Source organism: Martes martes, assembly GCF_963455335.1.
Source record: "Martes martes genome assembly, chromosome: 9".
In the NCBI taxonomy this organism is placed as follows: domain Eukaryota; kingdom Metazoa; phylum Chordata; class Mammalia; order Carnivora; family Mustelidae; genus Martes; species Martes martes.
In genome coordinates this window covers 74,476,018-74,489,316 of record NC_137896.1, presented here as the reverse complement: position 1 = coordinate 74,489,316, position 13,299 = coordinate 74,476,018, and the positions used below count along the sequence as shown (strand labels likewise).

The window sequence follows — 13,299 nt, the reverse complement described above, 5'->3', positions numbered from 1 at the left end:
TTTTTAATGGATAATTAAGTTTAAGAAGTAAAAAAAGGGGGGCGCCTGTGTGGCTCAGTTGGTCAAGAGACTGCATTCAGCTTGGGTCATGATCCCAGGGTCCTGCTCTGCAGGAAGTCTGCTTCTCCCTCTGCCCCACCCCCACTCATCCTTTCAATCTCTCTCTTGCTCTCTCTCTCAAATAAATAAATAATTTTTTTTTTAAAAAAGAAGTAAAAAAGGAAGTTTAGCTGGGAATGACACATTCACAAAGATGCCAGAGAACACTCTTAATGATTAGCAATCATTTATCAGTAGAAAATGTTTTTCCTAAAGATTCTGAAAGCAATAAGCTTCACTTTGCCAGTGTGCAAAGAGAGCTGAAGAATAATTAAGGCCTTTGTGTCCTTGCTGGTTCTGTTTTAGCCCATGAGCAATTGGTGCCTTTGGTCTGTGTGTAGTAAAGATGAGTCACAAGTTGAACTGACCTTGTGTGCCACTTGGTTTTCTCCCCCTTGTTCATAAACTGTATGTCTAACCTCATCCCATCATCTTGCAAATGAACACCACTAGCCACAAAGGAGTCTGGGTGAGAAAAGGTCGATTTGCTGTGCAAATCAATCATCATTGCTGGAAAAGAAACTCCAAGTACGTGTCGCATGATTTTTCCATATGAGAGCAGCATATTTCAAGGTTCTGAGAGAACACAGTGCAGTGACAGGGACTTCCAGGGCACTTGATTCACCACTCTATAAAACAAAGAAATGAACTATCAGGGAGGCTGATGTTTGTTGATTTTGGTGATATTTTTGTTTATCATTTAAAGCACACCAAATTATTAACAGTCCTTTTTGCCAGAACAGATAAGAATCTAGAACTATAAATCTACTGCTGGCCATAGATGAAGACAGTTCTCTTTTGTTACTTAATATCAGTATTTATTTTCTCCACTAGAACTGCTTAGCTTGGGTGAATTCTAGCTGTTAATTTCAGAAGGGTGAAAAGCTAACTAGAACTGGGCATTTAGCCCAGATAAATCTGATTCCAGTACTATGAAAGAAGCAGCAAGGGAAATAGAAAGTCTTTGACAAAAATTGTTGATAATTGGCTAAGGACTGGGGAGGGAAACAGAAGACTTGGAGAGCTGTGAATGTTATTCTAATGTAGAAGAAAGACACAAGGGAGGAATCAAGGCACTACAGATGAAACGACCCTCTCTTTTCTTCTAAGAAAAATTAAATATATATACATACATAAAACTACAATTAAAAGTCTGCTATCCAGAGCTCTTAGGAAATAAGTCTTTACAGAGACCTAAACTGCAGGGGCAAAATGGAAATCTGTGATTTGAATTGCTACTCTGTGTGACCTTGGGCAGGTCACTTCATGAATCTACATTTCAGTGATGTCCTCCTGCCTCTTCCATAAATTGTGCATGATGTGACCACTTATTCCACAAAGCTGTTATCAGGATTAAATCAGAGGATCGCAGATCCAATTTTCTAATCAAATAATAGATGTTTATTGCTAATACCTATTTTTATCCCAGTTAATTTTAGAATTTTAATACATTTGTATATGAAGTAATATAAACTATCACACACCTCCTTCCTAGTCAAAACTTAAGCAATATAATTTACTATCTTAAATACTCCGATTATCATTACTAAGAGCCATGAATGGATGAGGAAGTAGTAAAACAGCGATGCTCTCAGCACTTTTTGAGATAGCTCCTACTTCCAAGATTATACCAAAAAATAAGACAAAGACCCAAAATAACAAGGAGATCCTTACCCAATGAGTCCCTTTTATTTAGAAAGTTTTATAGTGTAAAAAAAAGTGCTGGGAACTAATTTATTGTCCTGTCACTAGAAAGGATTATGACCAATCATTCTGAGCAGATAGCTATCTATCTAAATTGTTAAGAATGTGAAAGAATAAAAGAGAGATGGGGGAGGGAGGAAGGAAGGAGAGAGGAGAGAAACGATAGAAAGAAAGAAAGAAAAAGAGAGAGAGAGAGAGAGAGAGAAAGGGAGAAAGAAAGATGGGGAGAGGGAAGGGAGGGGAAAAGAAGGGAAGGGGCTAGGAATAAAGTAGCTCCTTCACACAGCAAACATGAATCCCTGACCTCTTTTTTCTACCTCTACTCCATTTATGAGATTAAATTAATATGGTTGCCAAAGATATAAGATTATAAATCCACACAGATGAAGAAAACAGCAACTTGAATTTAACCACTGCCTTCGCTTTAACCACAGGAGCTCAAAGGACAGCGCCATCAAGTAATATTCACAAAGCATGCACAGTGCTCCTCACAGAACTAGGAAAGTTGTGGCTGTTTTACTCTAAGAGTGTACAGTCTGGAAACAAAAAGATATATTTTGAAGACTCCAAACTTTAAAAAAAAAAAAAATCCATGCATCAGTAAGGATGGACAGCCTATTTTACAGATGGGGGAACAGAGAAAAAGACTTGATGCCGTGTTCCAAGATCACCTGGGCAGTGACAGATGCAAAATCACTTTAGTCCCTTCCTCCTATTTCAGTTATGTTCTCATCCCTTGTCAGTGGTGGATTATTCCAAAAGTAGTTCTGAATTATTCTTTAAACCTAAAGCAGCAAAGTCTACATGGTCATCTAGAGCATTTAAGGTACAGAAAACGTTTGCCCATGAAAACATAGTGAATGTCCATGTCGTGGTAAGTTATCAAATTATGAAAAGAACATTGCAGAGATTAAAATGTTGCATAAGAGAGAGAAAGCAGCATGAGTCAGGGGTTTGGGAAATATGAGTCAGAATGACGGGAAGGAGCCAAAAACATAGAGAATGAGGGCCTAAGCAGGGACTTAATGGACACCACAGAGATGTGGACACAGTTGCCTCCATTAACTTCTGAGAGGAAACCAAATATGCAGTTCCATAGATTGGGGGTCAGCATGATAGAGAAAGAGGCTAGGAGCAAGGCTGAGCAAAGATCAGACTGCATTATTTGAAGAAAGGATGGTGCCAAAGTCAGCAAGAAAGGGACCCACAACAGTATAAATCACTAGGAGGGAGAGTGTGGGCACATTTTTGAAAAATGAGGGAATCACCAAATACTGCCCTTAGCTATTCTTAATGCATTAGAATGATGAAATGTGAGTTGATTTACGTGTTGTGATATTTTAGGAAGCACACTCTATTATTTTGTTCTTTGGGTATGTTTACATTAAGCTGTGTCTACATAGTTCAGAGCTGCTCCCTGTGGTGTCCAATTCAAATTCCAATCCCACCTTGAAGGTCCTGAATTTTTGCTTTTGACTTGAGCTCCTACTTTATGAGCACCTTCAAGCAGGCCGGGCAGCGGGCTCCTCATACACAGGCCCTCCAGCCATGCTGACTCCCAACTGTCTTGCAGACCACGTTTGTTTCATCAGATGTTTTCTACTGCAGCCTGCCTCCTGCCTAGAAATAGCCTCCCCACCTTCTTCAAAATGCAGCTCAAAACTCCCCAGGCGCAGCAAACCTTCCACAGCCACTTACCTCCAATGCTGCCTTATGCCTCCTCATCTCTGCACTTCTCAACATCATTGTTTTCCTACAGTTTCCGTGTGCAGACATCTTGCTGGTTTTGCTGTTTCTCACATCTTGCCTATCGCCCTTCCTTGGAAATTGTTAGTTCCATAAGATAAAACACTGATCCTACTTCCCTCAAAGTCCAGGCATGGGTTCCAGCAAATGATTATCATTCATTCATTCATTCATCCATTTATTGAACAGTTATTGAAAACCCACAATGTTTCATGCACTCGGCGAGGCATCAGGAATACAGAAAAAAGTAAGACATAGACACCATCCTCAAAGAGCTTGAGGCAGGGCCTAGGGAATGTGTTAACTGATTGCTTAAGAACATGGTAAGCTTCACTCTTGATGATAAATTATAGATCGTTTCAAAGCAAAACAAACAAACAATAAAACCCAAAAAACTTCTCCTGGAGTACTTTTTCCTAGATTACCATGAAAATCATGGCTGACCTGAGTCCTTTCCCTTATGAATAAAGCAGTGCTTTTGCCATTTAAGATACTCCCAACACAGAGGCCTTTCTTAGAATGAAAAACCTGGGGAAACCAGGTCTTCTGATACACCAGCACAAGTGGATGGATATTCTTCGAGTCTCTGACATAGATAGATGTTTTAGTGACTTATCACGTTAACCTCCTGATGTTTAAGACTAATAGAAATGCATTCAAGTAGGAAAGAAAAGCATAGAGGCATCTGGCTGGCTCAGCTAGTGGGGCAAGCTACTCTTGATCTCAGGGTTGTGGGTTTGAGCACACCGTGTTGGGTGTAGAGATTATTTAAGACATAAAATCTTAAAAAAAAAATGTGTAAGAGAGCTTAACAATGCGTAACAATTCTTACATGACTGTCTCATATGATATATGCTCTGTGAGTAAGTAATAACAGGATCTCAAAGTACAACTTTTAAAATAATAAAATTGTATTATTTAAATAACGGTATGAATTGGTAGTATAATCGAAGATAGTTCAAAGAAATCCTGTCGATGTGTCCTTCAGCATTAGATAAACTGCTAATAGCAAAGGAGAGGATAAATTGTCTCAGTTTGAGTTGGAGAAGCTGTAAATGAAAATGTAGCCCATTCATTTCCTAGCAGATCCAGCTCAAGGTATATGACAAAGCCTGCACTCAACTCCTTTGGAATAATTTCTTGGAGGGGATTTCATGCAATTGTGTTTTATTGAATTTCAGGAAGTTTCTCATCTGAAAGAATTAAAAATTAAAGTGAGTCCAAGTATATACAAAGTGTGTTAAAAATATCACCAGTCAATGTTAGGTGTGGTGAATCCTAGAGCAGTTTTATTTGTTTGTTTGTTTGTTGTTTGTCTGTTTGTTTTGATAGAGAAAGGAAAAGAACATAGTGGTAGTGGAGGCAGTGGTATTTTTTTTATTATTGAATTATTTTAACTCACCTAGTATTTTTATTTGATAATCTTTCTCAGAAGTTCAACGGACCTGGTTCTTAAGAAGGGGTAGGTCCAGGTAGCACAGTTTTTATGTTTAAAACCTATATAGGGGCGCCTGGGTGGCTCAGTGGGTTAAAGCCTCTGCCTTCAGCTCAGGTCATGATCCCAGGGTCCACGGCTCAGCGGGAGCCTGCTTCCCCTACTCACTCTCTCTGGCTGCCTCTCTACCTACTCGCCATCTCTGTCTGTCAAATTAAAAAAAAAAAAAAATCTTTAAAGAAATAAATTAAATAAATAAATAAATAATAAAACCATTTAATGATATATTAAGTCCACTGGAAATATTAGCCTATTTATCAAAGGGCCTTAGAACTGAACAAGAAAGTAGGAAGGAAATTGTAGGACATCGGGAATACAATGGGGTGGAGGCGGTTTGCAGAGAGGTCTCGGAAAGAAAAGCCACAGTCACTGGTGAGGCCTCCCTTAGAAAATGCAGCAGCCAGCCCCAGTCCTTGATCTCCTGCCAGCATGTACTGAGGAAACTTGCCACATCTGAATCTCACATTTCGGTATCTCTCAGGGCTGTTATCACTGCAAATGCTGGCAGATGCTCTTGACATAAAACAATAGGAATTCTGCTGTCATTTCTGCATTAGCGAGTCATAAAGCTCTGAAAGAAACCCCAGTAGAAATGTTTTCATCAAGTGCATATGAGAATATAATAAGACACACACAAAAAGAGCAGATAATTTCAAAGCAAGATCGTGGCACTTCTGCACAGTACCTTAAAAGGACAGAGTTACAATCACTGATTTGAAAATAGTGATGATGATGATGATGGATGTCATCACAACAATAAAAAAACAGTAACACAAAAAGTTCACCACAACTTTAAACCAGGTTCAAAGAATCATGTTAAGTAGATGCTTTTATAGGGTATTATCCAATAAACGGCCATACATCCCTTGAGTATTTTTCATCTCCCCTCCCTCTTTCTTTTGGAAAGAATCTCTGTTATCATTCAAAACCGATATCTGAGGACAATTCTCTTACGACAGGAACCTCCTACATTTTTACATTGGTGCAAGAGCTCTCCCTGGAAATACACTTAAAAGGCAACACGGCAGGAACCACTCTCTGAGTTTCTTTAAGGGAAGGCAGGAATTGAGGAAGACATTCTAATTACTGACGGCTCATCTGTTGTATTGAATGTTAGCCCACTGTCTGTTCCAAAGCACCACCCTGGGTTTGCCACAGTGATGATCTAAGGCTCTTCGTTTTCATGCAAAATTTGTCATCTAGGAATTCCAAGTTTGACAATGTTTTTTTTAACAAAGCTTAGACTCTTCAGTTGTTGAAGAATGCCAAAATCACATAAGCCTTTCATCTTCTTAACTCACCTATTTAACTTCATAATGGGAGAGAGTTAATTGAACGCGAAGGTAATGTTGAGAAGGCAAAATTATAGTTCACTTATAAATTACTATAATATGAATGCACGGGCACTAATTAACATCACATTTTGATCCCAAAGAAATTCATTATAACAGATTCATTATATTATGACTGAGCATATTTTACTTTTCTAAAGCTATAATCTACCTACTCCTTAGGGCACATTTAGTAAATTATAGAACTGGTTTGGGGAAATATCTTTTTTAAACTGAAATGAAGTGCTTGGAGAAAATATTGTATTTTAAACTACACCAGTCTATCTCTCCTAGAGGAATATGATCAAGTTGAAACCTTTGCATCTTGAAATTTTTAATGAAAGGGTTTGTTTGTTTGTTTTAAGATTTTATTTATTTATTTGAGAGAGAGAAAGAGAGCATGAGTAGGGGGGTAGACGGGCAGAGGGAGAGCAGGTCACCAGCTGAGGATCATGACCTGAGCTAAAGGCAGATAGATGTTTAACGGACTGAGCCACTCAGGCACTCCAAAAGGGTTTTATTTTTTTTTTTTAAAGATTTATTTATTTGTTTCTTTGGTTTTGGGGGGTGGTGCATGGGGAGTAGGGGCAAAGGGAGAGGGAGGAATCTCAAGGAGACTCTACACTGAGCGTAGAGCCTGACTCAGGGCTCTATCCCACAACCCTGAGATCATAACATGAGCCAAAATCAAGACTCAACCAACTGAGTCACCCAGGCAACCCTGCAATTAAAGTAAAAAAAAAAAAAAAAAAAAAAAAGGCAACAGGAAATGCATAGTTTGATTTATTAAAGTTTGATTTATATATGGACAGATCTTTAGAGACGTCAACATAAATGATCTCAAATGCAGTATACTGGGTAGAAAAAGCAAGTATTATACAATTTACACAAGAACACATAAAACAACATTGTATATTCTAATGGATACACTGTATATTCTAAAGGATGGATTTATAATAAAAGTATAAAAACATTTCAGGGAAGGATTCACACCTACCAGGACAGTGGTAGGTGGGTAGTGTCTTTAGCTATGTCTTGAATGTTTCATTTCTGAAAATAAAGTGAGCCAAAACGGGCATGGCTAATGTTAGCATGGCTCCTATGAAATTATTTTCTGAACACTTGAAATCATTTATCATTTTAAACATTTCTAATATAATAAAATTACAGAGTATTGTTTTAACAATAAAGTAAAAACTTTCTTTCTTTAAAAAAAAGTATGATGGCAATTCAACAGAGGGAAGGTAGTTAATGGTACTGCAGTAGTATCATTGTATGGTGACAGATGGCTGCTAGGCTTGCGGTGAGTATGAGGTATTGTATGGAGTTGTCGAACCACTATGTTTGTGCACCTGAGACTAATGTCACTTATGTGTCAACTATACTCCTTCGGGTTTTTTTAAATGGAGGAAATAGTAACATCTGCACAACCAACTCAAGCTCTGTGCTGGCTATCTTTACCAGATATAGACGAGTGCACTGCAGGGACTCACAACTGCAGAACTGACCAAGTGTGCATCAATTTACGTGGCTCCTTCACCTGTCAGTGCCTCCCGGGGTACCAGAAGAGAGGAGAGCAGTGTGTAGGTAAGTACAGCAGAGCAGTAACCCAGATCCTTTTCTAGACTTCTTACTTGTTTAAACCTCAGTCATTCAGAACAAAGCACTCCTATTTATTTGGAGAGGGATAGCTAACAACTGCTTATTCTTTCATTGACTCCTGGTTCATTTTCCACATTAACAAGAAAGAGCTAACTTTAAAGGGTGAGTATATTCTGGATATCAAAGTGTTGCCTACATGTTAGACTAAGCAAAAGCAAAAATTTGGAGTATGAATGGGACCATAAAAGCAACGAAGAAAATAATTTTAAATTAGCTGTTTGGAGGCTGTAGCACCAAAACATTGATTATGTGACCTTCATCCACTGGTTCATAAAACAGCATAGCTCATAGGGCACATGGTGAGGTTCAAATCCAAGCTCTACCCTTGACTCGCGTTGAGGCTTTGGACAAATGACTTACATACTCAGGAGCTCATGCGTGGGAGTGCTTAGAGCTGCTACGAGTCCTGGGTAGAAGAGCTGTGTGCTATCATTGTGTGACGAGTTAACAGACACATACTATATATTCATTATGCTGCACATGGGTGCAGTCCTGGGAAAGCAAAGCCAAGTCCATCACGTGCCTGCACTTGAGAGCTCTACTTAAGCTACCTGAGGGCAGGGGCCAAGTCTGGTTTGTGTCACTGCTGTTTCCCCAGAACCTGAAAAGTGCCTGCCAAGTAGATGCTCTGTGCATTTTTTAATGACTGGAAGAGCACAGTGTGAGGAGATTGACTGGCAAATGAGAAGTAAACAGTAAAAAGTAAATGTGTTCTAAGTTCAGTCAAGAGGTTCATCCTGCATCGTTTCTCGGCCTTTTGGCTAAGATCAAGTGAAGAGGTTCATCCTGCAATAGGAGTAAAACTTTCTTATTGACTCCCTGTGTCGATTCTGTCTATATGATATTAATAGCGATTTACATACCACCTTTTAACATACATCAGTGAGGAGTCTTTATTTCCTCTTTGGAACAGAGAATAAGAGTGTGGGGACAGGAAGCTAGCATTAATTTTCACCTGAGAGTGTTCACTGTTGATGTCAGGATGTCAACACTGAGCTCGTCATGGGCCCTGTCCCAGTTCTGCTCACACGGGACTTTGCCCAGGTACTGGGGTGAATGCTCAGCCTCTGAGGAAGGCCCAGGCCTTGTGTGACTGAAGCTGTGATTTAGGAGAAGACTGTGTAGAAAACACCACAGGCACCAAAGTTTTGCCTGATGGATTAGTCAGGAAAATAAACAGTTGAGGGTATAAAAAGTACAGAGAAAGAACTAACTCAACGTACTATGGGAACAATTAAAGGGAATAAAATGTATGACTGTAGCCCTATATGATAAAGCAGGAGGAAATGTTCTTAAATTCAGATCTAATTATGTAGCATCCCTGCTGTTCCCCTCACCCACAGAACCAAATCCACATCATCAACAGTGCATCTAAGGTCGTCTTCCATCAGATTCTTGCCCAGCTCTGTTGTATCAACACCTTTCTTCCCCCAGAATATTACACTGCAGGCTTGTCCACTAGTTATAGTTCCCCACATACATCACACAGTTTCACACTTTAGTGCCTCTACATAAGCTCTTTCAGCACCAGGAACATGCAGCCCTGGCAAACTCCTATTCAGTTTCCAAATCCCAGCTCAGGGTCACTTCCTCTGGGAAGTGTTCCATGATTTACCCAGCCATGATTAGTTACTCCCTCTTCTACCTCACTACTTCTCAAACCTAAATGAGTCTTTCTTTCTTTTTCTTTTTTTTTTTTTTTTAATTTCCAGTCTGGTGCAGGTCAATACTATTATACAGTACAGTAAAAATGTTGTGGTAACACAAATGGCTATTCCTAAACACATATCCTCAATTTCTGTAGTTATTTGTTGCAAACTGGTCCAAATAGTACATGGGTAACAGTAGTCAGCACATCACACCTTGAGCAGAATGGTTCTTTCTGTCTCTTATATAGCTTTCTACCATTGATCTTATCATTCCATACAATAATATGTACTGTATGTATTTAATCATCATTATAAAACTATAGTGCCAAACACAGTGCTTGAAAATAACAATGATTCACTGGATGTTCACTGGTTGAGAAGATAGGCATCATTTATTCATCAAGTATTTACTGAGCGCTGACTGTGTACCAGATACTGTTCTAAGTGCTGGCCTTCATGGTAAACAAACACATTTTACAGAATCACGCTCTTCATGGAACTGTTAGAAGGGACCATTTATACAAATTAGCTGTCAATACTGGCAACTGGCTATAATACTGGGTAATAGGAAGAACTATGCTAAAATTGGTCTTAATTAGTATAAAGTCTACACTCAATCAGCTGATGTTTACTGAGCACCTACTATGCCAGACCCTATTCCAGGTATTGAGCACACAGCAGTGAACAGACAAAAAATATTCTGCCGTCACCTAAAGAGGAGACAGGTGTTATTTGCCAAGCATTATAGTGAGGGAGACAGATAAGAAGCAAATAAACCCATAACACAATGGGAAGGAGTGTCAGTGGCTACAAAGAAAGAAAAATGGTTACAAAGCAGAAAAAAAGGACAGATGGGACAGAAGAAGCCATTTCATATGGATGGACAGAGATGACCTCCCTGAGATGACACCTGAGCAGACACCTCAATAAATGAGGTGGAAAGCCATGTCAATGCCATTACCTTTTATTTCAATATTGAAGTGAAATCAAATATATTTGGCAGTCTATTAATAATAGCTGCCATTTATTTTTATCTGTTTTTTACAAGGAAATTTGTCTATATAATTTCACGTTATCCTCCCCAAAAGTCTACCACATTGTTGTGTTACCACTTACAGGAGAGGAAATGGAAGCTCTGAGAGGTTAAGACCATGCTAGTAAGTGCCAGAACAAAGAGTCATCCCAGGTTACCCTGAGGCCACTTGAGCATAGTTTCAGTCAGAGGAACTCAGCATAAAGTATTGTTTTGTTTTCGTTTTTTACCATCAGGTAGTGTCACTGCTGTCTTACTTTGTACATGCATAATTGTTATTTTAAGTTACACACGCCATGTTAGAGTTGTCACAAAGTGTAGAGTTAATGAAATTTTATTATGCTTCTAAGATGTTAATCCTACTCCACACATTCTCAACTGACCATTTTATAGTTGGAAATATTTATCTGAGAAGAACACAGCCTGGAACATTTCATCAGAGTGTCAGAGGGCATTCTCAAGAGGTAATTTGTTTAGCATCCTACTCCTTCCACAGTGTTCTTTCATTTGGTCCTCACAGAAATGTTGTAAGATACACATAGCAAGCATTACTATCCACATTTTACAAAAAAAAAAAAAAAAAAAAAAAAAACACCAAGAAGCCAAATGTTTATATTACTTGGCCAACGTCACCAGCTGAGCGGCAGGCCACGCCTCCTTTCTCTTAGTTTTATGCTACATCCGTTGATTCTTCCATAGTCCTTTTTCCCTTCTGTAATTACAGATAATCTTTTAGATCCCCAAACTGACATACATATTCATATATATATATATATATGTACATATATATATAAAAAATATATGTGAAATAGTCTTCATTGTTTTTCTGTCTTTAAATCTCAACCCATTCAACCAGCTTTATGAAGTCTTTGTTTTTAACATCTCACTCAACTGCAGAATGCAAACCAAAGTATATTTTTTAAAAGCAAACCCGAATTTAGAAAGAGAGGGAGAGAATTACCTTTAAAATGAGATTTTTCTCCAGCTAGGTTTTCTAGATAATGTTCCGGTGAGAACTAAAGAGCTAACAGCTGTGGATAGTCAATAACGTGGTTCTCTTTGTGTGCCTGATAACCTAGACATAGATGAATGCACCATCCCTCCATATTGCCACCAAAGATGCGTGAACACACCAGGATCATTTTATTGCCAGTGCAGTCCTGGATTTCAGTTGGCCGCAAACAACTATACCTGTGTAGGTAAGATTTGGGGAAACTGCCATACTGACTGATTTCTGCCTTCAAAACAAACATCAGGGCGTGTTGCAATATTTCCAGTTTTCTGTGCTCTTGAGTGAACTGGCATTATCTTCCCTACATAAAGCTGAAAAGACAATAACCAATCTGTTTCTTAAAACACATCAAGATGTGAATGGAAAACTTTGTTAACCTTGGTTTTACTTATCCTCTGTGGGTGTATCAAAGATATAAAAAACTAGAGATCAATTGATATACACACACTAATTAGTCAATAGTGTGTGATATAAATGCTGAAGGTGCCAATGGGTTATTGTAAATCCAAGTACATAAATTTTCACTGAAAGTGCATCTGATTTTTACATGCTTCTTTTCCCCTTTCAGAATGCAGTGTCATAGCACACAGTTTTAGGATTGGCATGACATGGAAAGAATCTAGTGCAGGAAAAATGCCTTTTCACAATATTTTCAGTGCCTTAGAGCATTGCAAAACTCTGTATGGGTCTCAACGGCTTATGTTATAATTGTAATGGAATTTAACAGAACCCATTTAAAAAGTAATAAATAGCACAGATAAATCTTCACCACAGCATGCTGAGAGACTGTATCAATATGAATGTCTTCTATCAATTATTTATAGACTTGGCACTTCGCATCTGAACAACAATAAAAAGAAAATAGATACTGGAATGTATATTTATTAGAATCATTAAATTCTTTTGGAAAGATTCATCAAACACAAAACTTACTGTCATTCCCAGAAAGAAATATTCTGGTATTTCTAAAAGAAGTGCATGACAGACGTTTGAAGTTATTCCAACAAATATGAAACCTGAATGGATATTCTCCAGTGAGCTTCTGCAGGGCAAAGAGTCCAACCCGGGAATCATTCACTTATCATTAGATGGCATGGGTACAAATAGCAAGGATATGTTTTAAGACATAGATATATAAATGTATACAATGTTTCCTTTCAGATATAAATGAATGTGATGCTAGCAATCAATGTGCTCAACAATGCTACAACATTCTCGGCTCATTCATCTGTCAGTGCAATCAAGGATATGAGCTGAGCAGTGACAGGCTCAACTGTGAAGGTAAAATATTTTCCAAATAATTTGTAATAACAGTTCAATCTGTATAATTGCTGTTGCTTTATCCAATTTTGTACCTGTTTATGAAAACAAATTTTTCACCATGGAAATTCTATTTTAAAATCCAGATAATTAATTTCAATTATAACATTGCCTTTTTAGCATGTTATCAAGAGAAAGGAGAAGGAACAAAATAACTGAAGTATTATATGTAAGCTGAGTCTAATAATTAGAAGGGGTGTTCCAGTGTCTTGTTTCTCAAAGTGATCTGATGGCCAGCAGCACTGACA

General features: G+C 38.3%; 1 protein-coding gene and 1 long non-coding RNA gene across 2 annotated transcripts in view; one reads left to right on the top strand and one right to left on the bottom strand.

The window, feature by feature from the left end:
* The window catches only part of LOC308348729, a 297,221-nt gene that overhangs the window by 95,418 nt on the left and 188,504 nt on the right, over nucleotides 1-13,299 (bottom strand). The gene's annotated exons all lie outside the window — the stretch shown is intronic.
* The window catches only part of EFEMP1 (EGF containing fibulin extracellular matrix protein 1), a 58,746-nt gene that overhangs the window by 34,003 nt on the left and 11,444 nt on the right, over nucleotides 1-13,299 (top strand). Inside the window, exons 5-7 of the mRNA XM_080813016.1 lie at nucleotides 7,840-7,962; nucleotides 11,799-11,918; nucleotides 12,893-13,012. Of these exons, the coding sequence (XP_080669142.1) occupies nucleotides 7,840-7,962; nucleotides 11,799-11,918; nucleotides 12,893-13,012 (363 nt within the window). The remainder of the gene's footprint in view (nucleotides 1-7,839; nucleotides 7,963-11,798; nucleotides 11,919-12,892; nucleotides 13,013-13,299) is intronic.